General features: G+C 47.9%; 1 protein-coding gene across 4 annotated transcripts in view; it reads right to left on the bottom strand.

Moving 5' to 3' along the window:
* TSC22D3 (TSC22 domain family member 3) overlaps positions 1-27,517 on the bottom strand; it is a 71,346-nt gene extending 43,829 nt beyond the window's left edge. Inside the window, exons 1-2 of one of the 4 annotated variants that reach the window (XM_056125739.1) lie at positions 27,421-27,517; positions 25,455-25,889 (exon numbers count right to left, since the gene is read on the bottom strand). In XM_056125739.1, coding sequence (XP_055981714.1) covers positions 25,455-25,889; positions 27,421-27,455 — 470 coding nt within the window. In that variant the 5' untranslated portion in view covers positions 27,456-27,517. Of the gene's footprint in view, positions 1-4,189; positions 4,396-25,454; positions 25,890-26,162; positions 26,297-26,901; positions 26,924-27,420 lie in introns of those variants that run through there. The other 3 variants (XM_056125738.1, XM_056125740.1, XM_056125741.1) reach the window with 3 other exon arrangements.
* Between the last annotated feature and the right edge of the window lie 177 nt (positions 27,518-27,694).

The raw sequence follows: 27,694 nt of genomic DNA, 5'->3' as shown, positions 1-27,694 counted from the left end.
GAAGTATAGAGCAACACAGCGGGATTCAAAATCTTTTTAAAAAGTAATACAGTAGCAACTAGCCTTTAAGCCTATCATGTGCTGTAGAGGAAAGGTAGAGGACAATATTTTAGGAGGCACCATCTCGGAAAACAGAGACAGTTCAACTCTTTGGATGGATGACTAAAGAATACCATGGAACGCTTCACGAATTTGAAACCCAAGCACGAAAGTTTGTAAGTCTACAACTATACCTCATGGTGTTTCACTACTCGATCATTGTATAACTGAAAGCCAAGCACAAAAATTTGTAAGTCTACAACTGTACCTCATGGTGTTTCACTAATATATTTTTTTAATTTTTTAAAAAAGTAACAACATAAAAAAAGAACACCAAGAGAGTTCCTTACTTAGAGATGTCTGAAGCTCCATTTGTCCCTGCTTGAGTTATCTGTTAAAGACAGAACCCCCGAAACACATGAAAGAAACATGAGTAACCTGAGGTACAACCTAGACAGGAGGGAGGAGACCAAATCCCTAGCTCCATCAGTAACCTTTCCATTTACTTCCAGAGCTCATGCTCAGAATCCACATGAGGAGAAGTGGAACAGAGCAGGACGAACCCTCTTGCTGTCCAGTGCAGGCCACAGAAGGAGGAAGTGGATCGAGAGTGTGTTTATAGAGAACGCACCACAAACTCCTGGCAGAAGTGGGAAACCCACTTGACCAGTTCGATTCTGCACAAATTTCCCGATCTGAATCTGTCCGGAAATCACAAGTCCCTGCGAAATTGCCTCAGTGACATATTTCCTGTCCTGCTAGGGCTTTGTGCATTCAGAGAAAGATTATAACCCCTTTGACTGGCTTCCCGGAAACACCTCCTTACTCTCAGTTGAATATGCCCAGGAACAATGCTGAGAAGAAACCAGTGAGAGCTAGTGAGGACAAGCCCCACCAACTTTCCAGCGGCAGTTTCCCCATGTGTGTGAGGACCAGGAACAAGGCAGAGACATCACTCTGGAGCCAGGGGAAGGTCTGCTGCTAATCTGGAGTGTTGAGTGTCGCAGGGCAGAGAAGGACACCAGAGATATAAAAATAGCAGGGTGTTCTTACACTGGAATAAGGCTGTCATGTCAGAGAGGACCTTCAAGCTAGGTGTACATGGAAAAGACCATCTCCAGCCATCTGGCATGGTTCCAATTAGCTACTGGCTGCATCTGTTACCACAATGTGGAAGCAACAACCCCCCCAGTGAGTTCCATCCCACAGTCCTGTCCCCCTGGTCAAGCTTCTGGTCATCTCTAAGGTCTGGCAGCCAGTATTGTCACTTACTTCATCGTGTCTCAAAAAGTAACTTTCAGCAGATTCCCAGTTTTTTGTTTTTGTTTTCTGGGTGACACTTGGCGGTACTTAGTGCTTAGTTCTCAACTCTGTACTCAGGGATCAACCCTGGTAGGGCTCAGGGGACCATAGGGGGAGCTAGGGATCAAACTTGGTCACCCGCATGCAAAGAAAGGGCCTTAACCGTTATAATACCTCTCCAGCCCCTGCAAAATCCACGTTAAAAACAAATCTCTGCAGGAGACATGTTTTTGCCTTATGCTACTACACACTCAATAAAGAATGCATTATAAAGATGGAAGAAACAACATGACTTCGTATGCCACCTAAAATCACCCTGCATGCCATCCTGCACGGAGAGTGTATTTACTATGCTGGGGAAAATAGTGTTCTCTGTCTAGGGTGCGTGCAGATGCTTTTCAAGTACCAACAAGCCTGGCTTTATTTCCTCCTGCGATGTAAAGCCGGCAGGGTTGCAGACCACCACGATGGCTGGGACAACCGTCTTTTGCCTGGCTCCCTCACGCCTTTCTCAGGCTGCTGTCCCCTCCCTCTGCCCACCCCCTCCACTACTCCCCCCACCCCGTCGTCCTTCTTCTCTTCCCTCAGGTGCCAGTCCCAGCCAAGGCAACAGAACACTGGACCCTTATTCTCGGTCAAGTGCTCCTTCCCTCAAGCTATTTCCCCTGCTGAGAATTCCACACTAGACCTCACTTCACGGGGACAGTGGCCTCTGTGGAGTGGACTAGGTCCTCAGCCTTGGCCCCAGGGGCTGCTTGGGCTAGAGTGTCCCCAGTCCACATCAGTAGCCTGCCTGTCTGCCCTGGAGCTCACGTGGGCTCCAGTCACTGGCTCAGGATTGACGAGCACGTGGTGCTTCAGCCAGTAAGGGTGGTGGGGGTTAGGCAGTCTTGCCTGGGAAATCAGTGCCTCCTTCCCTTTCTAAGTCTGCTGCTGCCCGGGTGGTCGAGAGACAAAGGCAGCCCCAGGCAAGAACCCGAAAGGAGGGGCCCAAGTGCATGCTTTCAGCCAGAACGATGTGTTTGGGCAGTTGCCTCCACAGGAGGATTCACCAGCATGGCTGGCTGACCAACAAGGCAACCAGTCTGTTTGTGTGGATGCCTTCAAGTTGAGGTGGCGTGTCCAGTCCCTGGACAGCCACCCTGAGGGAGAGTTACGGTCCCAAGGGGCTTGTGACTTTGAAGGTTGGTGGTGTAGAACACATAAATCATGACCCATCCCCAACTCAACCTCACTCCCTCCCAGTCTAACCCATATGCTCTCAGGTCTCTGGACACAGAGTCCTTAGGAGAAGCAGAGCGAGACTGGGGCAAAAGAGAGGAGTTCCAACCCCTTGGCTCTTAAACTTCAGGGGATCCCAAATTTCAACTACTCAAAGGGACCCTGTTTCTAGAGCAGAGCACCCCCACTTAGAAGTGCTTTGGAGTGGATAAGGAACAGAGGAGGGCCCCCAAGCCTACGAACTGCTTGCTAAAGCATTGGAAAACTTGCAAAGACAATGCATAGCTTCTTCTAGGTTACCGCATTTGTTTCAAAATGCTATCTCTAATGGGTAGAAGATGCCTACCTCCCTCCTTTGTTCTCCCCTTGCCTGCCACCCCTCCGTCCTTCGAATAAGCCTCCTTCTGTCCACTCCTTCCCTCCCATCCCCCTCTCCTCCCTTTCTGGCTTCTCACATCTAACATTCACAAAGGACCACAGAGACATATAGCAACACTGTTCCCTGTGGGGAACTCCACGATCCTTCCCTCGCAACCTTGAAGGAATGTAGGGTTGATAACCAGAGCCTAGAAATGATTCTCCCATGAGCTAAGCCAAGAACAAGGAGGATGAGCCCGGCAGGGGTGGGGGTGGGGCGGTGGCAGCCTAGCATGGGGTGAGGGTGCAGGCGCTAAGGCACTGGCAGGTGCTTAAGAGATGGGGGGATCATTTCTCTCCTGCTCACTCTCTACATTCACTACCCCTACAGTGGGGGAGCTGGGGAGGACACGGCTGGCACACGCAATGGAGAGGCCACAGCGGGAATCCCAATAGTTCATGCCCAGTGGAGATGGAGATACAATTCTCTAGTTAGCTAAGTGTCACCTATACAACTTACCACTTTTAGAATCTTACCTCCCACCCTATCGGAGGTGTAGCTTTGGGTGGGGAGTGGATTGTACTGCATACCACCACTCACTAGGAGATTGGTTTTTGATAGCTTATCTGTGCATTTGTCGGTGGAAGAGGTGGGAAATGTATATACGAAGCTGTGTTAAGTGTCAGGCCCTGAATTGAATTGTGCAGCAGTGCATGTGAGTGGGAGTGGGAATTTACCAAGAAAGTAGGTGTTTAAGAAAATCTAGGCCATCTTCTTGAAGCCCATATATATATGTATATGTATCCCAGGTCTGAAAATCTCCCCCACCTCCATTCAATTAACCATACCCACCAAGATACACATAAAGAACTCAAGAAACACATTCTGGATTGAGTATCTGCGTTTGGGAGCAGAAAAAGATGCTGTGAGATATTTGGTCAAGCTACTCATTAAGTTGTGCATGCTACCCACACCCGTAAACATCCTGGTTGTCTAACGAACCCACTTCAAGCATATCACTGGAGTTTTGAAAAGACACCCTACTGTTCCACTCATCCTGGATCCCCTTCAGTTATTCAAGGAAACTACCCTCCCATCGTTCCCACATTCTGGGGACTTACCCAATTGTCCACATCTCCACCCAAGCCTTTAAAAGGTAGAGCCTTCTTGAACATCCGAATTGGAAGAGACGCTATCCACCATCATGTCTCTTCCCATTACCCCAGATTTGTAGGTAAAAAAAAGAGGCCCAGAGACGGGATTACTTACTCAAGCTCCAGCATCAGAGTGGTGGCAAAGTCAGGACTCGAACCCAGATCTTCTGGATCCGTATCCGTCCCACTTTCAGCCACATCAAGATGCAGTTCCTCCAGGAACTGTGCTTCTTCCATAAGCTCAGGATTCTCCCCCATCTGGGGTTCCTCCACAAGCTGGGGCTCCTCCAGCCTTTCCCCCTTCATCTCGCTGCTGCCTGCTGCTCAGAGAAGACTTGCTTGTGATGGCCAGGCAACGATTGGGTCCCTCCTCCTCTCTCTCCCTCTCTCCGCCCTCCTAGCTCGCTCTCTCACTAGCTGCCGGACTAGGGCGGGAACAACTGGCAAGTCTTTCCCAGGCTCGAAAGAAAAAGTGCTCTGAGAGCCTCAAGGCCAGCCCGGGCTGGCTCAGCAGAGGAGATAGGAGGAAGTTCCCAAGTTCCCGGCCTTGAGTGCCTTGGGGGCTCCCAGGCTCTAAGAGAAGGCTGAAGCTCCCGGGGAAAGTGCTGCCCTCCGGATCTTCTGCCGTGGCTGGCTGGCCAGCCGGGCCAGCTTCCTAAACTAACTCCCAGACTGAAGGGGAGGGCCGGATCCTCCAGGGGAGCCCAGACGGCGGCTCTGCCAGCCAGCCCCTGTGGTTGGAACTTTCAAAAAGACCAATGTTTCAGCAACTGATTTCTTTTCCAACCCGAACAGCAGGCCCTTCTGTCCCCCTTGCATGACTGTGGCTGTGGCAGGCAGCCCCAGCCTGTGCAGAAGCAAGATTCCAGGGCTGGGACTCCATAACACCCAAACCACCGGTCAATTCCATTAAAGAAAATCAAACTCCCCCACAAAACACCATTTTTTTGGGCAGCAGGGGGACCCAAAGCCGTGCTCCTGGCATGGAGCTGTTGTGTACCTACTGGGTTGGGATGGACACAGCAGTCTAGAGACTGAGAGGTTGGACACCATTGGATCAGAGAATCAGGAGACTTGGCTTCTCTTTTCAGAGGCTTCCTAATTGGCTGCTTGGTTTTGAGTAGAAAGCCACCTCACCCTGGGCCTCAGTTTCCTTGTCTGTAATGGGAAGGGATCTCACCAAAACGGCTGTGGTAGCCCCTCCCCTGCAGAGCTTCAGCACTGCATGGCTAAGATGCTGGTGCAAGCAAAGGGTATGGGCCACCTACCCAAGGAAAAGGTGGCTCAGAGTCCCCAAGAGCTGTCCCCAGACCCACCACCTTCTGATATTTTTCCTCATCTGCTACCCAACAAGCCCTCTGGCATCTCTGGATTTCGGTCTCTGATCAAAACTGAGCCTAGTCAGCAGGAATATAAGGCAAAAGGTTCTCCCTCAGTCATTCACACCTGAATGCAAAGGAAGAAGTGTCCCCCGCAAGCTAAGACAGGGAGAGGCCCCACTAGGCTGGGCTGCAGATATCAGCCAGCTCCAGGGCAGCACAAGGCTGACTGTGTGTTTGATGGATCAAGGGGAGAGATGGAAGGGAGGTTTGGTGAAATATGGGGAGGTGCAGGAGAAGAAAGCAAGTCCAAGGTCAGAGTTGAGTTTTCTGTTGTTTTTGACCCACATCAGGCAGTTGCGTAGGGTTTACTTCTGGTGCTGTGCTCAGGAATCACTCTTGGTGGGCGTCAGGAGACCCTATGAGGTGCTAGTACCAGGGACTTAACTAAGATCAGCTGCTCACTGCAAATCAAATACCTTAACCTTTGCTCTATCTCTCTAGTCCCTTATGTGGTGGTAGGGATTGAACTCAGGGCCTCATGTATGCAAAGCAATTGCTCTACCACCAAACCACCTCCCTGGCCCCACATCAAGCTCTTTTTTGGTGTTGTTGTTCTGGTTTCACATCTGACTTGCCTCATGATACACATTAAGGGCTTCCCTTTTCATCTCGCCACTTAATCTTCCCAATCACACTTCCACCACTTTCTAGGGGAGGAAACTGAGGTCCAAAGAAGCTGTCACTGGCTGAAGTCACTGAGCCTGTCTGTGACAGTCTGACATAAACCCCTGCTTCTGCCTTCTAATCTTTTGAGAGCTAAGTTCATCCCAGCTTCCCACTATTATGGGGAGAGGGGAAGGATAGGATAAGGTCCTCCCTTTCTGGGGCAAAAGTCTAGCTCAAAAGCCTTTAGTACCCCTTGCTGTTAATAAGAGAATAAGATTAGCAAAGCCTCCTACTTGAAAAGCAGATGGAGAACACAACATTTTAGAGGCCTGGACATTTTGGGGTGGGGTTCAATTTTGAGCCTCATCTTTCCATGCTGTAGTTCTTTATTTTCTTCACTGACCTTCACCCTGTTCAACTGGGACATGACAAGTTCTTCAAAGTCTCTCTGATCCTGATTTTCAACACTTCATTTTAGGCCTTTGTTAGGCCGGTAGCACTGTAGCACTGTCCTCCTGCTGTTCACCGATTTGCTCGAGCGGGCACCAGTAATGTCTCCATTGTGAGACTTGTTGTTACTGTTCTTGGCATATCAAATACGCCACAGGGAGCTTGCCAGGCTCTGCCATGCGGGTGATGTACTCTCAGTAGCTTTCCGGGCTCTCCGAGAGGGACAGAGGATTCAAACCTGTGTTGGCCGCGTGCAAGGCAAACGCCCTACCCGCTGTGTTATCGCTCCAGCCCTGTTAGGCCGGTATGGACCTTATAAGAGAAACACTCTCCCTAAATCAAGGCTGCATGGCCTTGGCAATGAGAAAATGTGCTTCTGTGGTTTTGCTTCTCTCTGAGGGTCCTAGTAAGCTGGAGACACTTCCATCTCCATATCATAAGGCACTGGCAGTGACTGAAGTCACTTTGCCTTTCCTCATGACAGATCTGGGGCAAAAATTCCTCTCACAGGGGCACAAACAGTGCCCAAGGGGATAACAAGATGACTTTTGTTTTTGCTGATTTCCTAATTCTGGGGAAAGCCTCTTTGGCCTGTGTTCTTGCAGCTTCCTGCACCTTTCTTCCATTATGATCAACTGCAATGACGGAGATTTTTGTGTAATTATTATTCGAGTTCTGTCTGTACCACTAGAGTTAAGTTTACTGCCAAAGATCTCCTGCCTGCATCTCTTCATTTTGTATTCTTCCCAAGTGTGTGCGGGTGGGCATCTTACATCACTGCACAGGGGTGTTCCCCAAATTGTCTGACTGTGGTGGCTGGGAGGCAGATTTGGTCATGAGACACAAAGACTGAAAAAATGTGGGAAAGGGCTCTTGACAGCTCCTGAGTCTATTCCCCACACATTTCTAGGCCCGGAAGAGAAAAGCGAGTTAACGAGCAGAAATTTCACCGATGTGTTTATTGTAGAAGTATTTTCCTGAAAACACTCTCACGTGACCCGTACGTGAGCTCCTTTTCCTTATATAAGAAACTGTTTAGAAGTCCTTTGCTTTCCCCACTTGTCTGCCCCTTTCTTGATTGCTGCCAGCACCTCCCCACATATTCATAAGTTATATACAATCTCCCTTGGTAACTTTGACTATTTTGTCTGAATGCTTGCAGTCAGGAAGTTCTCCCTACTATCTAATCTTAGTTTTTCATGGTACAGTATAGGCCTGTTTCCTCTTGCTCTGTTCTGAGGAAAGCTGGGAAACAGCTAGTCACCCTTTCTGAGTTTTGACTTTGTAATTCTTCTATTGGTAAATGGATCTCTGTTCTCTCACTCCACCACCCTCCGCCCTTGAACTTCTTTAAGATCAATCATCTGAATTCCTTTAGCATGGGCCCCACAACTCCAAGTCCCAGGTTCCCCTCATGTTGACTGAACAAGTTTTGTGGGCTCAAATCCTTTGCCATCAAATTCCCCTGGATCACATGGAGCCTTCAGCAACCATCATGTCGGGGGCTACATGGTGCCCTGCTATCAAGTTCTTTGCCATTCTCAGGGCGCCTCCCTTCCTTTGTGCATTCAGGCTGGGTTTTTTTGGTCAGCCTCGATAAAGATTTGACATTGACATCCAGAAAATATATCCCCCAGACCTTAGAAAGAAATGCAGCCTAAAGCCCCATGCCCCACTGATGCCCCAATTAAAAAACCCAGAATCTCCCCTTTCTTTCTTTTTTTCTTTATATTTTGATTTTTGGGCCATACATGGCGGTACTCAGGGCTTACTCAGTGATCACTCCTGGCTCTGCTGCTCAAGTATCACTACCAGTGGGGCTCAGAGGGCCACAAGGGGTGCCAGAAATGGAACCAGGTTGGCAGCAAGCCAGGCAAGTGCCCTACCTGCTGTACTATCTCTTTGACCCCCCCTTTAATTTTTTTCTTTACAACAAATTGCTTACAGAAACAAATTTTCCTCCCCACAGTCTAGCTCTACTTTATCACTGGTCCCCGGGGCCAGCCGTTACACATTTCCATACTGTCACCAACTATTTTTAGCAAAGGATGACATTCAGTATTAGTTGTCCTGCAGGCCTCAAATTCATCTTTTCCTCTTGTCAAAATGTCAGTTCTCTTGTTTGAGACCTGCTAGCCACATGTGGCTTGAAGAGATTTCCAAAGGTGTGAGCAGCAACCTCCATGGTATGCCTTCTGGTTTCCTTAGAAAGTGCTCCCTCTAAAGTGGTCTCCTTTGGGAACTGAGAGATAGTTCAGTAGGTAGGATGCTTGTCTTGCATATGGCTGACCTGAATACTATCTCCAATATCCCATTGAGTCATTGAGTCCCTGAGTCCTGCTAGGAGTGATCCCTGAACACACAGCAAGGAGTAAGACTTGAGCACTGCTGGCCATGAACCCCAAAAAGTCAAAAGCCAAACAAACAAAAATGGTCTCCTTTGGCCAGGATCTGAAGAAACAAGTTTTAGCATTAGAGATTAATTTCTTTCGCTCAAGTATCACTTCCTCCGGGAGGCTTGTCTGATCCTTTGCTATCCTCTCTCCTAGAAAAGGAATACAGGTTGATTCCTTTTCCTTCCTGACACTTGGACTCAGTCCATAGTTGGACTCTCACGGCCATGACTACTGGGATACTGTCATCTCCACAACACGCCCCCCCTCAATTGCTTCATGATAGCTGTGATACTAACTTGAATGCATTCCCATTTGTATGTCCAGTGCCTAAGGTTAAACCTAGAGAATACAAAGTGCTCAAGGAATATTGGCTTTGACACATCCTATTCATAAACTACCATGCAAATTCTCCAGGTGGAAATGGATAGAGGGGTGAAAATGCTAGGTGAGTGAAAGGATCCTAGAAAACCAGGCTGGAGCACTGACCATCACTGACCCTCCAACCCTGTGGAACCTCACTGGTTTCTTTGACCACCCCTCTCCTTTCCTATCAGCTTGAGGTTTCCATGCATCCTTAGCCCTGACTCTTGACCTGCATTTATAGAACATCTAGGAAAAATGTCTTTGAAGCTGGAGCAATAGTTCAGTGGGCAGGCACTTGTCTTGCACGTGGCTCACCCAAGTTCTATCCCTGGTACCTTAGATGGTCACCTGGGACTAATCCCTGGAGCCCCACCAGGAGTAATCCCTGAGTACAGAGCCAGGCGTAAGCCCTGCACAACACTGGATGTGGCCCTGAATCAAAAAAGAAAGAGAGAAAGAGAAGAGAGAGAGAGGGAGGGAAATAAGTCTTTGAGTAAGGCATAAGTACAGTGAAAACAACACTACAGACAGAAGCTTGGATATGGCAACACCTCGACCGCCCCCCGTTTCTGGTATACCCACCACAGAAGGGTCCTTGCGGAAACCCAGTCCAGAGATGCAAAGATGTGAAGCATGACCCCGATGCCCCACGCCAGCTTTTCTTGAATGCCTATATTCTTGGCTTCACTCCCAAGCTCATCCCTCCTGGCTCAGTTTAGTGGGCTTTTCTTTAGGCACCCAAGGGAGGTTTCTTTTTGCTCCTGGCCCTTAAGGTACCCACCTAACTTAAGGTAAAGCCAGATCCCTGAAGAGAGTGAAGTGGGGATCTGGGGACATGACTCAAAGGGCTACAGGTGATCTGGAAAGATAGTACAGGACCTTAAGGTGCTTGTCTTGAACATGGCTAGCCCCTGGTTTGCAACCCCCAGCATCACATAGGGATCCCTGAACCTCGCCGGGAATGATCCTTAAGCACAGATCTAGAAGTAAATCCTGAGCACGTCTGGGTGTGGCCTCAAGCCAAAACAAACAAAAAAGGGTTAAGTGCATGCTTTGTAAATGGGAGGCCCAGGTTTGTCTCCTGGAACCCCCTGGTTCCCCTGACCAGCACCTGGAATGGCTCCTCCCTAAACAAAAATTTTTAAATGAGAGGGAATTGGGGTCAACTGGCCCCAAATCAGAAAGAGGCAACAAGAGAAAGGGCAAGAGTAGGCCCTTCTTTCTTACTGTTGAATCCTGGTGACCCTGGCTCCCAGCCCAGCTCCAAAAGAATAGAAAGTATTCCTCTCTGTTCCCACCCCAAGGCCTGCCCCTGCCTACCCATGAGCCCCACTCAGCTGGCAAGGTTCCCCTCCGGTCTTCCAACCAGGCAGCCTGTTGCTGATTCCATCTTGCCAAAGCTGACCCATCTTCAACGCCCTACTGGAAGCCACTGCCATAAAGGGACTCTCCCTTCCTTGTTGGCATGAAGCAGTGCCCAAGTTCTGGACAGGCGGACACAGGGAGTAGTGAGCAGTAACCTTGGGGCCTTTCTGTCAAGGGTCTGCTTTGTTCCCCCGCCTCGCATTTAGCATCTCTACTTCCCCAGCTACATGCCGGGTGACCCACAGTCTTGGCTTCTGCCCCTTCCACCTCCATGTCTTCCTTCTACAGTGTTCAGCAGGGCAGGTGTTCAACAAAATGTGCTGTGGGCATTTGATCAGCTGCAGGCCCCGGTCAATAACTGATGGGATGATTAACTGCCATGCTAGGTTGCTCATTACAAGGCCAAATGGAGTGCTGCCCTCATTCATTTCTCTGGGCACCTGGGAAGGAAGGCTATGTTGCATTATGACTAAGCAGGGTTTTCCTTTATTTTACCTAACGACTGAACTGAAAGGAGGGGGGTGGAGATAGGGAGAAGCAAGGGGGCTTGAAGACTGCCTGGGGGAGGTCTCATGAAAGTACAATTCTGCACCTCCTCTTCACCTCCTCCTCCCCAGTTTTCACTGGGTTCTGGTTGTGATCCAGAAGAAATGAGAGGTATCAAGCAACTTTGAGCGCTGAGTTGGTGATGGTGTTGAGCTTATCTAAGAATATAGGGTGTCTAATCTTAGGATAAAAATCGGGCCTGTTCCCATGCCTCCTCCTTAGCCTTGATGTCCCAAGTCCTCTTTTTCTCAGACCAGAGAACAGTGTTCTTAACTATAAACTGTCCACCTGATTGATGGACACAGGCTGGGCAAAGAGAAAGAAAGAGAAACTGACCTATTGGTATAGGTATAAGCTTTGAGGGAACAGAATATGAGTTGAATCGGGCCACTCTGTATTGAATGGAGCCAAATGAGTTTAACAGAGAAATATATCACACAATCCAGCCTATCACAACTATGCTGTGGGCTCAGATGCACAATATAAATTTCTGAATATATTGGAAAAACAGATAAAGCTTACTTTGAGTTCAGGCCAGACTTAATCTTTTGAAACTTCAGAGACAATATGCTTAGAATGGGTTTTTTAAGCGCCTTCCTTGAAACAGCTCCCCCAGGGGCTGAAGAGACAGTACAGCAGGTAAAGTGCCTGCCTTGCATGCAGCTTTTCTGCGTTCAATCCCCAGTACTCCACATGATCTCCTAAACCCAGCCGGAAGCGATCCCTGAACACAGAGTCAAAAGTAAGCCCTAGGAACAAAATAAATATATACATAAATACTCCCCCAAGCTTCCAGTAAACCTTTCTGCCTGGGCCAATCAAAACATTAGAGGGAATTCTGATCCTCTTCCCTCCCCCACCCCATTCCCAAATCACATTGAAGTCCAAGGCAGCTCAAGGTCCTGCTTACATTTGCTGCTGAGCATAGGGCTTCAGAGGATCACCTCTGTGGACTGGCACATGCCCCTGAGCAGACCAGGCTTTTCCAAATATGAGGAGCTGTCCTTAGACCCCCCTCCCACCTCCTTAGACACTCCCCCCCCCCAGCAGACTTCTGAATACTTGGCCCCAGGGAAGTCTGCCTCAAAGCAAGCAGCAGCTTGATGCCTTAGAAATCTGGCTGTTACATAAGGGGACTATAGGAAATATGAGTCAGGGCCATCAGGCTGGCCTAGGCCCAGCCTAGTCTAGAGGGAGACTAGAGGGAGGTGTGTGTGTGTGTGTGTGTGTGTGTGTGTGTGTGTGTGTGTGTGTGTTTGGGACAGGGGTTAAACCAAGAAGGAGATACTGTGTGTGTAGGAGACTGTGTGTGAGAGGAGTAGGGGTTAAGCCAGGAAGGAGATATTGTGTATAGATTATGTGTTGTATGGGGGGTTAGGGGTTAAGCCAGGAAGGAGACACTGTGTGTGGGGGTAAGGATTAAGCCAGGAAGCACTGTGTGTAGGAGAAGTGTGTGTAGGACACTGTGTGGCAGTGGATAGGGGTTAAGCCAGGAAGGAAACACTGTGGTTTGTGTGTGTTAGGGCATAGGGGTTAAACCAGGAAAGAGACACCGTGTTTGGGAGACTGTGAGCATGTATGTGTTAAGTGCAGTACTGTATGTAAGAACATTGTGTGAGGAGTGGGTAGGGGTTAAGCCAGAAGGGAGATACTATGTGTGTGTTTGGGGGTAGGCGTCAGGAAAGGAAGGGTAAACTCTACATGTGTGTGTGAGTGTGTATTTGAGGTCAGATGTTAAGTCAGAAAGGAGAAACTGCGTGTGTGTGTGTGTGCTTCAGGAAGGTTAAACTGTGTGTGTGTTTGGGGGTAGAGGTTAAGTCAGGAAGGGAAACTGTGTGCATGTGTGTGTGTGTGTGTGTGTGTGTGTGTTTGGGCATAGAGGTTAAATCAGGAAGGGGAAATTGTGTGTGTGTGTATTTTGGGTTAGAGGTTAAGTTAGGAAGAATGGGAAACCATGTGTTTGTGTGTGTGTGTGTGAGTGTGTGTGTGTGTGTGTGTTTGGGGGTAGGAGTTAAATCACGAAGGGGAAACTGTGTGTGTATATTTGGGGTTAAAAGTTAAGTCAGGAAGGGGAAACTGTGTGAGAGTGTTTGTGTGTGTGTGTTTGTAGGGGTTGTCAGGAAAGGACACTGTGTGTATGTGTGTAGGGGTTAAGTCAGGAAGGGGAAACTCTGTGTGTTTGGGGTAAGGGGTTAAGTCAGGAAGGAGACACTGTGTGTGTATATATATTTGGGGTTAGGGGTTAAATCAGGAAGGGGGAAACTGTGTTGTGTTTGTGTGTATATGTGTGTGCGAGTGTGCGTGTGACTTTGGGGTAGAGGTTAAGCCAGGAAGAAGACATGGAACCACTTTTCTGCCTTTTGCTTCTCACCCAGTTCTTTCCCAGGATAGCTAAAACTAGTCTAGATCACTGGAGCGGAGCAGGAATCCCAGCCAGACTCCTAAGCAGCTGCTCTCCATCTCCCCTGAAGAAAAGACAAGAGGAAGTGGGTTGAACACCCCAGGCTATTTTGTAGTGAATTTTTCTTTCAAAGAAGGATGGGGGAAGGTGGGAGGTAGGGTCTGATTTCAGGCTAGGCCTATTAGAGAAAAGTGGCTCCCAGGGAATAATTGTTGAGTGCATGCCTGGGCCATCGTTGACCAAACTTGATTCCTGCCCTTGCTTCTTGCTTCCCTTTGGGTTAGTGTCTGCATCATGGGATGCTTCCTGTTCAGCGCCACACTTGCTGACCTGCTCGCCTTCCCAGGGGTCGCATTAACCCTCAGAGTTCTGTGAAAGGCTTGCTCTGCCAAAGCTGTGACCCCACAGTGAAACCCTAACCCTTGACCCATTGTCGTAGGTACTGAACAGTACAACATGTCCTGAACCTTCATTACTGTCTTTATCTAAAAGGAGTTTTTCATAATTGTGGTAAATGCTCTCCCCTGTGTGCACTGAGTCCCTACCAAATGGTTCTGTCCAGAGCTTCCATCTCACTCTCCCCTTTAGCTTCTGTAAGGTTCAAGAGGCTACCAAATTCCTTCATCCAATTGGTTATGTAAACGCAGCCAGTCACAGCAGATTATGGCTTTGTAGTTATCTTGAGGGATACCTTACATAAGAGGAGAAAGTTCAGGTAGGAGCAGAGTCATGATGAGCAAACAGTGCAATGGCCACCACCAAGTGCAGACAAGGCTGACCTCACGACTCTAAACCAGCCCACAGGCTGTGGGTAAAGGCTTTTCTGGGCACCATCACTCTTGAGACCCAGAGAATCTAGAAGTCTTGACTTGACACATCCATCTCCATTTATCCATACGCCCTGGCCTTCAGGTCCTGTTTTGGGAAGAAGTCAACACTCTACCTGGAGTAGCAAGCTTGTTCATTTATCAGGAGGGAAAACATAAGCAGAGTGTTAAACTTTTCTTCTAGCAGGAAGAGAAATAAGGTCACCCTGGAAGAGTTGGGTTTTTTTTCCCTGATGCCTGGGCCCTAGGGCCTGACTCGTAATATCAAGGGGAAAAGGTAATTCCTGCTCTGGTCTTGTTAACTTTGAGACCAAGAACCTTACACACAGATGCTGGCGCTCTCATCCTTCAAGTGCCATTCCAGGACAGTCTTTGCAAGAACCCCAGCTTCACCTCAATGAACACTATGCACAATGGGGAAGTGGGGAAACGGTGACCCTAAAAGAAGATTCAGTGAGCAGCACACAGAGTGAGCTTTCTTCAAAGGTTTTAGATTTCTTTTCCTTATAAAGACTAGCACTGCAACTGATAGGATAGGATGTTTACCCAAGTAAACAGACAAGCTTATTTATTTCATGAGTTTTGTGCATATTCACCGAAGGTGAGTAGAGGACCACACACCTGGGTTGAAAGACAGATGCACAGCGGAAGGGCGTTTGCCTTGCACGCAGCCAACATGGCCGACCCGAGTTCGATTCCTCCGCCCCTCTCGGAGAGCCCCGAGAGCCCGGCAAGCTACTGAGAGTATCTCGCCCGCACGGCAGAGCCTGACAAGCTCCCCGTGACGTATTCGATATGCCAAACACAGTAACAACAAAGTCTCCAATGGAGACGTTACTGGGCCCGCTCGAGCTAGAACTTATGAATTAAAAATTCAAGTAAGGGGCTGGAGCAATAGCACAGCGGGTAGGGCGTTTGCCTTGCACTCAGCTGACCCGCGTTCGATTCCCAGCATCCCTGAGCACCGCCAGGGTTAATTCCTGAGTGCAAAGCCAGGAGTCCCAAAAAGCAAAAACAAAGGGGGGGGGGGCTGGAATGATAGCACAGCGGGTAGGGTTTGCCTTGCACCCGGCCCTACCCGGGTTCTGGGTTTGATTCCCAGCATCCCATATGGTCCCCCGAGCACGGCCAGAGGTAATTCCTGAGTGCATGAATTAAGTAAGCCCTGTGCATTGCTGGGTGTGACCCAAAAAGCAAAAAATAAATAAATAAATAAAGCCAGGAGTAACCCCTGTGCATCGCCGGGTGTGATCCAAAAAGCAAATAATTAAATAAAAACTCAAGTAAGAAGAGAAGGAACATCCCTCAGTGTAGTAAAGACTATAAAATTCATGGCTCGTATTATATTCAGAGGTAAGAAATGGAAAGCTCTGTCTTTAAAATCAAGAACAAGACAAGGCTTCCCACACTAATCAGTTCTTTTTAACTTAGTATTAAAGGTCTTAGTGAAAGCAATTAGACAACAAGAAGAAAGGAAAGGAATCCATACTGAAAACGAAGCAAAGCTATAATTATTTACAAATTATCTGATAACATATATAGAAAACTCTAACAACACCATTAAAAGACAGTAAGATAATGAGTATAAGTAAATGGCCAGTTACAAAATCAATATACAAAAATCTGTTGCATTCCAATGCAAACAGAAAAGTTGTGGAACAAAGACCAGAGAGATGACTCAAAGAACTGAGCACACACCTTGCATGCAGGAGACCCAGAGTGACTGAGCTGGGTATAGCTTAAAATACCTCTGACCCCTTCCCCCAAATACACAGAACAAGACACTGAGACATAGGACTGGAGAGATAGTACAAGGGTTCAGGTGTTTGCCTTCAATATGGCTGACTCTGGGGCCAGAGGTTGGGTATAGAGGTAGGGTACTTGCTTTGTAAGTGACCAACCAGATTTCAGTCCCTGGCATCCATATCCCCTCAAGCCCACCAGAAGTAATCCCTGAGTACATATCCATGAGTAACCCCTGAGCACCACTGGATGTAGCCCCAAGACAAACAAAAAATGGCTGACCCTGGTTCAATACACAGCACGGCAAGGTCCCTCCTGAGCAACCTTCAAGCACTGCTGGGTATGGCCCAACCTACCCTCCCCCCAAAGAAGATGGAAAGACATTCCAGGTACATGAATAAGGGAGGAGTAACAAAGTAAAAATATAGTCACTTTCCTAAAAGAAACATACAGATTTAGTGCAATGCTAAACAAAAATTCCAATATTTTTCAAGTAAAAATGACAACAAAACAAGGGTTGTATGAACTTATACAAACCTCAAAAAGCTAAAATAATTCCGAGGGAAGATAAGAAATGAAGTAATAGTCTTAACTTTAAACTAAAGTTTAAAGTGATAGTGATGAAAACCTACTAGTAGTAAAAAAATAGTCTCATGGATCAAAGGAATAGAATCTCAAGTCCAGAAAGAAATAAACCCACACATTAACTGACATTTCATCTAAGACAAAGAAGCACATTCTATACGATGAAGGAAGGAAAATCTCTTTCAACAAATAGTGCTGGGAAAACTGGACGGCCAAAAAGACTGAAACTAGATTTCTTTCTAACCCCCTACACAAAAATAAATTTATAATATGCAAGACCTGGATGTAAGACCTGAACATACATAGATGTTAACAGGTGAAACGTTTCAAGATATCACCATTAGAAATGTCTTTGAAGAGCTAGGGAGTAGCTCAGAGGGCTGAACTGCATGCCTCCAGGTTCATTTAGTGTTGTTGTTTTTTTTTTTTTGGTTTTAGGGCCACACTCAGTAGTGAGCACTCAGGGACCACTCCTGGTGGTGCTCAGTGGCCCCTATGTGGTGCTGGAGATCAAGCTTGGGCCAGTTGCACACAAGGCAAGTGCTTTCCCTGCTGTACTATTTTCTCTAACTCCACAGAAGCCCCAGGTTTAATCCTCATCACCCTGTCGCTATCTAGTCTCTGGAGCACCAAAAAAGGGGGGAGTGCTTGGAGTGGCTTTGGAAATGTGATCCCAATGGGGCAAGAGAAACAAAAATAAAGAAAAACCATTAGATCTACATTAACTTGAAAAACTTTTGTGTAAGAAAGTAAAGTACAATCATAATGAAAAGACAGCCTACTGCTAGGGAGAATAAGGACTGTCAGACAAAGGTAACAGAGTGAGGGGCTATTACATCCAACAACATGGATGAAACTTGAAAACATTATTGTCAGTGAAAGAGGATAGACATAAAAGGCTCTATATTGCACAATTCCACATCCATAAATTATCTAGAATAGAAATATTCATAAAGACAGAGAGCAGACAAGATGTTACCAGAGACTGTGGGAAAGGAGAATGGGGAGTTATTGTTGAATAGGTACAGAGTTTTTGTTTGGGATAATGGCAAAGTTGTGGAAATGGATAGTGGTGGTAATGCACAACACTGTATGGCCCTAATGCCACTGAACTGTACACTTAAAGTGATCAAAATGGTTAAATTTTATGTTACATATTTTACTGCTATATGTTCTATATATGTACATGTATGTAGTACGTATCATACTCACATAAATGCTAATAGAGCACTAGAAAAAGTCTCCTAGTATATGGAATTCACATTTGTTCCTCAGCAAAAAAGACAATTTCTTCCATGCTGGGGTTTTCATGAGAGATATCCAAACCATGAATGTTAAGTTGGCAAATGCATTTGTGCTTTTAACAGAGAATGTGCTTTAATTCCAGAGTACCTATTCTTTGTCAGACCACTAGGCGCTCAGGAAATAGTTATTTTAAATTACCTTGGGCTAGGTAGGGAAGGACTTTCGAAGCTCAATACCAAAAGCAAAATTCACAAAGGCAAAGAATGACACGCTTAACCACACAGAAACCTAAAACCGCTGGACAGCAAAGAATTCCATCCTCAAAATCAAACGGCAAATTCGTTGACAAAAGGTTTGCAGGCTCTTAATTCAGGGTTTCTCACAGTGTGGTCTGCATACCTTACCGCTTGAGCTATGGAAGAGGGATGTTAGGTGCTGTGCATATAGAGAACTGAGTCTTCGAATATGAATTTTAGGACTACCGCATATGTAGGCTGGCAGGAGAATAGTTTTGCCACTGAAACCATACTGTGTAAGTGATTACATCCTTACAAGTCAGCTCCAGGAATATACATTTATGAAATCACTAGTTCTAAGACTCAGAGAAGCACAAGAAATGTTTTTATGCAAAATTTCCTTGAAAACACCCCCCATCTCAATCTATACTCTTCCTTCTGCTAGTCTATATTAGCTTAATAAGGCAGGTGAAATTAATTAGCACACATAAATCAATGAAATGAGAGATATTTAATATTGTTTCTTGAGCATTTAAGTTTGGGAATCAGATTAGAAGCTTAAAGGCAGATTTTTAAGGCTTTCTAGAGAGGAATTCAGAGTATCTCAGACTATACTGAGCTGGTATGCTCAGGAACTTAAGGCAGAAGAGGGCTCATTAGAAATTTCTGAAGCAGAGTTGGGAAATAGCACAGCAGCACCACCCTGGTTCAATTCCTGGCACCACACAGGCCCCCACAAATTGCCAGGTACAGTCCCAGAAGTCTCCCAAGTATTACTGGGTGGCACAGGTATCCTCAGCACTGAACATTCCAAGCAATATGTCAGCCTTGGATGCTTGTATTGAACCACCAACCGGGTTAGCTAAGAATATCTGGTGCAGCCCTGGACCTCCTGAGCACCAATTGGGACAAAAACCCCTCCCGACCTCACCAAAAGAAGTAATTCTGTAGGGGGCTGTGGGATAGCCTGAAGTAATGGAGCAATGCTTTGCATTCAGAAGCCCCAAGATTGACCCCTAGCACCACATGATTCCACAAGCACTAATAGAATTGAACACCTCCATTCAGAGCACTGAGCTAGGAGTACCCACTGAGCACCCTGGGTATTGGTGCTTGGGGGACAATATGCAGTGCTTGGAACTGAATTGTTGTCAGCAGAGTACAAGGAAATTGCTTAAGTACCTGTGCTCCTATCCCGTTTTTTTCCCCAGTTTTAGAAGCCTATGTAAACGGCAAGAAAGAATCCTATAAGAATGTCCAATAAGAATGAGGTGACCAACCATTACAGTTTTCTTGAGAATGTGCCAGTTTGAGCATTATAAGTTTATGTTCCAACCACAAAAGTTGTTCATCTTACCTAAGAAGGACATAGTGACCATTTGGTTAGTGTCTGAGCTAATATTGACCCCTGCTTAGCAATTCTTTTTTTGGGGGGGTCACACCTGGCAATGCACAGGGGTTACTCCTGACTATGCACTCAGGAATTATTCCTGGAGGTGCTCAGGGGATGTTGGGAATTGAACCTGGGTCAGCAGCATGCAAGGCAAATGCCCTACCCACTGTGCTATCACTCCAGCTCCTGCTTAGCAATTCTTTCTTCACAGATAGTTTTCAGTATTTCACTGATCTTGGGTGGAATTTTGGATTTGTTTTTCATTTTGAGGTCTGGGGAAAGTTACTTTATTTTCCTGAGAACTCAGTTTCCTTCATTATAAGATGAAGAAAGGCCATAATAGTACTTCATTGCTTTGGTGTAAACATTAAATGAGATTATGCAGACAGAATGTTTAGTACATGTTCTAAACACCCAATAAATGTTAGCCATTAATCTGTTATAGTTATTAGTTACCTAACATGATAGAAGCAGTCGTGGGCTGGAGAGATAGGACAGTGTTTAAGGTGCTCGCCTTATAGACAGCCGACCCAGAGTTTGATCCCTGGCACTATATACAGTCTCCTGAGCCCAACCGGGAGTGATTGGTGAACACAGATCCCAAGCACAGCTAGGTGTGGCAACTCAAAAAGACAACAAAAAAGAAAGATAGAAGGAGTAGTGTCTAAAACATATCTTGTGGGCCAAGACAACTCTCATGCACTCGGCTGACCTCAGTTTGATCCCCAACACCACACATAGTGCCCCAAGCACCACCAGGAGTAATCCCTGATCACAGAGCCAGGAATAAGTTTTGAGAACTTCTGGGTATGGCTCCAAAAACCACTTGGGTCTAGAAAGATAGTACAGCAGGGCGCTTTACTTGCATGCAGCCGACCCAGGTTTGATCCCCAGCATCCCATATGGTATTCCAAGTTTGCCAGAAGTGATCTCTGAACACAGAGTGAAGAGTAAGTAAGCCCTGAACACTGATTGTGGCCCCCCCAACACATATCGTATTGTCACTCATAGTTGAAGCTCCAAACTACTGGAAGTATCATTTAAATATCAATAAACTATGGTTCTTTACAACTGATATGCAAATACATATACCCATCTAATGTTTATTAGATTACTGGCGCTATTGCACATGGTTAAAACAAAATAAAATCACAATTAAACCTCAATAGGTAATTTCCCATAGCTAAAAAATTGTAAAATCTCTACACAGAACCACATCAACAAAGAGTTGTCAGTTTAATTGTGAATTTTACTATTTTGGTGGGAGGAGGCCACATCCTGCTCTGTTCTGGGCTTTCTCCTGGCTCTGTGCTCATGCATCACTCCTGGAAATGCTTGGAGGTGGACCACACATAGTTCCTAACAATTGAACTGGGGCTAGCTATGCAAAGAGCAAGTATCTACTATCCACATACTCTCTCCAGCCCATCGTTATTGATTTTAAACTTTTTTTTGGTTTGGGGACTAAACCCAGAGGTGCTTAAGGCTTACTCCTTGCTCTATGCTCAGGGATCATTCCTGGTATACTCAAGGAACCCTGTGGGGTATCTGGGATTAAATCTGGATCAGTCTCATACAAGGTAAGCACTCTACCTACTGTCCTCTCTCACCAGTCAGGTTTTAAACAATTTTTCAAATCCCTTTACCTCTGAAAATACTTTCCATGTTAACTACAAGCCAAAGGAAAACCAAACAGTTGTATAAAACACACCCCTACGCTCAAATTTCTTACACTCTTGTTTCAAGGAAACCAAGAGCAAAGCTGGGAGGCTGGAACAGGTCAAAGCAGACAAAGCAGATAGAAATCAAGAATGTACCCCACCAAAGAATATAGGCGCCCATAGACACATAGACAGGGGGACAAATGGCAGAAAAGTTACAGACGGAAGGGCAAGGGGACTCTCCAGAAGTAGTCTTCCAGGCAGACAAATTTAAGAGAAAACATCCCTAGGCAGGACTTCGAAATCCTAAATCATGAAACAGAACAAGGAGTGAAAATGGTGGCTGAGATACGAAGCTAAGAGCACAGATCACACATCAAGTCAAAAATAAAATATTTTTGGTGCCTGGGAGAGCTTAGTGATAGAATGCCTTGCAAGCATGAAGCCCCAAGTTGGATCCCCAGCACTGCCGCAAAACACCAAGTCCCAGTGGAGTTCATGCCCAATTCAATCAGCCTAATCAATGGCTGAATAAATAGCAGTACTCCTACACTTAAAAAAAAAACACCAAGTCCCATCAGGAAGCCCATTAGGTGGAACCTACTGCTTGGGATCTCCAGCACCAAAACGAAGTATGCAATCACAGGGCACACCACAACCAGGCTTGTGCACACATCTCAACTAAGTTTGCAAGCACTATAATTAAGTGTGCTGGGGCACGACAGCACAGTTAATGCCAGTACTAAAACCAAACTTGTGACCCTTGTCATCACCATAACAGAAGAGGGAAGGAAATTTTGGGGGGGGCACTGTGTTTTACAAACAGTTGTAGGATTTCATACATGAACTATTCCAGCACCACAACCTCTACCCCTGTGTCTATTACTCTACACCTTTGTCACAGGGTCCCTCTTCCACGCTCCCCAACCCAGTGGTAAGCTTCCTACTAAAGACAAGTTCTCAGGGCTGGAGAGATAGTACAGGCAGTAGGGTAATTGCTTTGCACACTGCCTAACCAGGTTTAATCCCCAAAATCCTATCTGGTCCCCTGAGCACTGCCACGAATGATTCCTGAATACAGAGTCCAGCCGTGGTCTGATAAAAAAGACAAGTTCTCAGTTTCTTTTGCTTTGGGGCATCATTATTGGTCTATTCTGTTTTTTTCATGTCCCACACTAAGAGAGATCATTGTGCGTCTATTCCTCTTGGGAAGAGTAAGATCTTGAAAACAAAATTTGGTAGAGTCAGGCATCCAACCCAGGACTTCACACATGCAAGCAAGGCAAGTGCTCAACCCCTGAGCCACATTCCCTAGCCCCAAATTTTAAGAAATTAAAAAATAAATACGGCCTGGAATGTGACTTGGTGGCAAAGCCTTGAATACATGAGACTTGGATTTATTTCCAGAAAAATGTATGCGTGCACGCGCACACACACACACAGACACACACACTCGCACACATTCAGAAGGAGCAGCAGCAGCTAAAATACATTAAAGAAGGAAAATTTTCACTTCGGAGAAGCCCTGCAACTAGTAAAAACAGTCTCCTTCATGCTAATGAGCTTTTCATTCTGTGGAAAATCTAAACTAAATTCAGAATCTCAAATCTCTGAAGTCCCAGTAGCCAAGGGAAAGTGCAGAAGCTGAATGTTGGATCCTGCTACAACTTTAAGAGCCACAGCATCCTATCACTCCCTAGCCTAGCAGAATTCTGGGGACTTGTTGCTCAGCATTTGGGGATGCAAAGCATACCTTCCCACACATTCACCAATCTCCTGGCACCAATGCCCCAGGACACGTGTCCTCCCAACATCACCATCACCCACAACAGCCGTTTCCAGGCCTTGCCAACAACCAAGCACCCAGAGACAGGTGTCAACAGAGAACCTGCCAGAGGTGGTCTTTATTCAGGCAACCCAGCCAGGAAGCCTCAGCCAGTATGCGGAGTGCAGCACACGGGAATACTTTCATCTTCATGTTTTCAGTTTCCCAGGGCCCACCATCCTAGGTCTTGAATCTAGGAACCTCAACCCACTCTTGCAATTCATCAAAATCATTTAGAGAGAGGTTTTCTCCCAGGTGTCTAGTACCACTCCCTCCAATGCCATTGTCTAAGCAATCCAGCAGGATCCTTAGGGCTTTAACTTGGCATGGTTTCCAGCTACTAGGGGCTGGAGTCAAACACACTTGCAAGTGATCTTACACCCGAAATGAAGATTCCCTGAAAACCTGCTCAGGATACCGCCAATTTGAGACAATGAGGTCATTTGCTTCATCAAGTGAAATCATAGATGGGAAAGGGTTTTGACAACTTGGAAAAGCCTGAGACATATAACTTGTTACAATCATGCTAAAGGAATCGACAGCTTGGCCAATCCCCTCTCCAGGAACTCATGGGGCTGAAGCTATGGGAAGAGATATGTGCCTGGATGAGGGAGGAAATGTTGCCCTGGGGAAAGAGGGAGCAAACCTGGTTTTCTGAGTGTGAGGGTAGTGCTCCCGCTCTCCTTGATAGCTTTTTTCAGTTGGATTTTTTTTTGGAGGGGAGGAGGACACACCTAGTAGTCCTCAGGGCTTATTCCTGCTTCTGTGCTCAGAGATCACTCCTGGCCCCCTTCAGGGGGCCATACAGGGTGTTGAGATGGAACCTAGGGAACCTGGATCTGTCTCAAACAAGACAAACACCCTACCCTTTGCACTATGGCTCCAGTCCCTCTCGATGGCTTCTAAACGTTTCTATTTGTGCCACCCAATTTTTCCGCTAGTCTATGAGTGCTCGGAATCTTTTCAGTGCTTTGTCTGAGCACACCATCTGCTCAGGAGATCTGCAATCTCAGAACTCAAAAGAAAACTTAGAGACAAGTGAGCAATACGCTCAAGCTTACACCGTGGTAAGGCAGAGACACAACCTGAACTATAACACCAGCCTCCCAGAGCAGAATTCTCCTTCTCTTACATAACCTTCATTGTTGAGAAAGAATCAAATCTCACACACACACACACACACACACACACACACACACACACACACACGATGGTCCTAAGAGCAGCAAATACATGATGTTTCCCGTACATTTGACCGCTGGCACTAAATTACCTCAGTTGATACCTCTCCCTACCCCACTCTCCCAAAGACAGACCCTTACCAGAGGGTATGGAGGCCTGGACGCCAGTAGTCAATTTGCATCTCCCTATTGTATTTCTTTACTCCTTATTCCTTTCCTCTCTCTCCTGTGGGCTTTCCAGAAAGTCTGACCTGCACTCAGCAGCCCTTGAGGTGACATGGATTCATTCTCCACCCTACCCTAGGACGGTCTCTGGGGCAGCTTTTACTTTTTAAGGAGTCTATAGTAAGGTGTTTTTATTTATTTTGGTTTTGAGGTCACACCCGGCTGTGCTCAGGGCTTATTCCTGGCTCTATGCTCAGGGATCACTCCTGTCAGTTCTTGAGGTACCGGACAGGGTGCTAGAACCAAACCCGGGTTGGGCATGTATATGGCAAATGCCTTACTCTCTGTATTCTCCCCGGGCCTGCCCCCAGGGGCGGCTTTTTAAACTCTCATTCTAAATAAAGAGGACTGTAATCTATGAAAAAAGTCACAAGTCCCATAAACACAGGGTCTTTGGAAATCCTCATAGATTTCTAAGTTTTCTTTCTCCCCACCCTACCCCATAGTAGCAGCCAGCCAAGGAACAGCAACAGCGTTTTGTTGTTGTTCACTCTAAGTCAGGGCCATTCAGTAATTTAAAAGTCCTTGCAGTTTCCACCTGGGTTCGGATATTCGAGGCTGGGCTTTGGAGAAGAGGGAACTCAGGTCCCAAGAGCATCGCAAGGCAGAATCGCATCTCCACAATAAGTGTGAAAACGTGCACATTTGAGAAAGGGATGCTGTGAGCTACCCTGTCCCAAGCCAGTTAGGGCTGTACACTTTCTAACATCTCCCTTTGGAAAGCCTCTGCAGTCCCCCGCCCCTGTAAAAACAGGGCTCTGCATTGCCAGATCATCACCATCCTCCCCCCACCCCACACATACACAGTCAACCTCTCCAGGGCCTTAAGTGACTTTTCCGTGCTCTCCCACTTTGTGTAACGGTGGGGGATCCAGTAGAAGCCGAGAGGCCGCCCGCGCCAGCCAGTCTGCATATTCCCCCTTGAGCGAGCAGCCCGGCCGGCCACCCACCTGTGGAAGAAGAGCAGAATGGAGAGCATAGTCTGGTCGATGTTGCGGTTGCAGATGCCCTCGTTGATCAGGTAGCAGGGGTCTCGCAGCACTGGCTCCAGCGAATCCTGCCGCATTATGCTGTTGAGCTTGTCGGTATTGAGATTCTCAAAGATCAGCTTCTCCTGCAGCTGCCGAAAGTTGCTCACGGTGGGGCTGCCAGGGTTGTTGTTGTTCCCGCTGCTGTCCTGCTGGAGGCCGCTGCGGTGGGCCAGGTCGAGACAGCAGTTACAGCAGTCGAGGCCGACAGGTGAGCGGCAGTCGCTCTTCTTCGGCTGGGCCATCTTCTCAGGCTCGGGCTCAAGGGCCGCCTGGCCAGAGAGGTCGGGGTCGGCGGGCAGGTGCGCGCCCGCCGGGCTAGCCTGAGGGGACTCCAGGGTGTCTGAAGTCGACTCGCTGCGAAGGGGGAGAAGAGTTGGAAATGAGCGCCCCAACGCTAGTCACCCTCGTCTCAACAGCCCACTTCTGGCTCCGCTGCCCACAGCTCGCTGCTCGGGGTGCGAATAGAAACAGCTGGACAAACAGCTCTGAGCAGATCCTTCGGGCGCACTTCCTCCTCCTCCACCCCTCCTCCCCCTCCTCTAGAAGCCGAGGCCGCCCCCAACCCCCACCACGAGGTGCCCCACGCGCTCCCAAGTTTCCCAAGTGGGAGCGGGGCTCCGGGCGGACCTGTGGCGGCAGGAAGGGCGGGCGACTGGGCAGAGGGAGAGCCGGGGCGCGCCCTCTCCCTCCCTCCTTCACTCCCTCCCCGGCTCGCCGGCTCTCCCGCTCTCGCGCTCCCCGGGGCCGTGCCGGCGGAGCGCTGGCAGGAGCCGAGAGCGAGCGAGCGAGCGAGCGAGCAGCACGCCCCGGAGTCAGCCCAGGGCTGTGACAGCATGTAAATGACCCCAGAGGGGCCGGCGTTCAACGCCCGGCGCCCGACGCGTCCCCTGCGGCCACTGGCCCGCTCGCGGGCTCCGTCCCACGCCCCTACCCGGGCCCCACCCCGCCCGCGCACCCGCGTGGTCACCGATCGCGCTCGCACCCCTGACGTTTCTGTCGGGACTCCGGGGTTCGTTGGGAGCGGGGAGAGGTCGGGGGGAACTGCCTCCCAGCGCCCCGCGCCTTAAGCTCCAGCTCTCTCCCCTCTCTAGTCGAGGTGCATCCTCGGCCAGGAATCGACACCCAACCACTTGGGACCGCCACGCCACCCTGAGATCGAGCTGTGTGAACGGGCCGGTCGCGCCTGTCCCACCGCGAATGGGTCCCCCTGCAGGAGACACGGTGCGCCTCCTCAGCGTCTTCAACCAGCTCCCTCCGCTAGGCAGTTCGGGTGGGGGCGGCGGGGGCGCAAAGGAGCGTTAGCTAGTTCCTCGCGTCTGAAAGGGCACGTCCAAAGTACCCAAGAAACGTCTTAAACAAAACTCACAGGGGCACGCTCACACTCTGCTGGGTTTGGGTCTCTTTCGGCTCGCGGCTCTGGTCTTCTGTACTTCCCTCCCACATGTTTTCTGAGCCCCTACAGAAGAGATCCTGGCTTCCGGGAATGCCAGTTCCCCGGCTGCCTTCCCACGCCCCTTAAGTTTCTTCTCGATCCCCCCACCCCCACCCCACTCACCTTCCAGAAACGCCGCGCTTTTTCGCCGTCGTTTACTCTATTTGCTCGTTTATAGTTTCCTAACCGATTTCTGCTCTCCCACTTTTCCTTCTTGCCCCGTTCTTGTCTCGTTTTTCTTCCTTATTTCCTATTTTCCCCTTTCCTCCTTACTTCCCCCTTTCATTTCTCATTTTATCCCTCCACGACCTGCTCCCCTAACTTCAGCACTCCCTTTCTTCGTGGTTGCGTTCCCTTCTCCTCAGTTTACTTGTTTTTCCAAAATTGCTTGTTTTTCCTTTTATGTTCCCCCTCCTGATTCCTCCAGTCTCTTCAATAAACCAAGGTTCTTACCCTCCTTTTAAGGGACTTGTGGGTTGACTGCTCATGTTCTAAAAGTGTGGCGTCTGAAGGGTGGGGTGCTTGGCTCTAAGGAGAATGGTGCTTCTAGAGTTGAAGTAAAGTGAAAGGGCAGATCTGCGGAGAGCGCGACAGGCTAATGCCCTGGGTCATAGCCCAACTTTCTGATTACGTAGGGATGTGCTGAGTGGGCAAGGGATAGACTTCCACGACTTCGCGGCTTGGAATAGGTTGCGCATGTACAGTTCAATACATTTTTGGTTCCCGA

Source organism: Sorex fumeus, unplaced genomic scaffold (assembly GCF_029834395.1).
Source record: "Sorex fumeus unplaced genomic scaffold, SorFum_2.1 ptg000058l, whole genome shotgun sequence".
NCBI lineage: Eukaryota > Metazoa > Chordata > Mammalia > Eulipotyphla > Soricidae > Sorex > Sorex fumeus.
The sequence above is the reverse complement of the archived record's forward strand: the minus strand, read 5'-3'. Positions and strand labels throughout refer to the sequence as shown.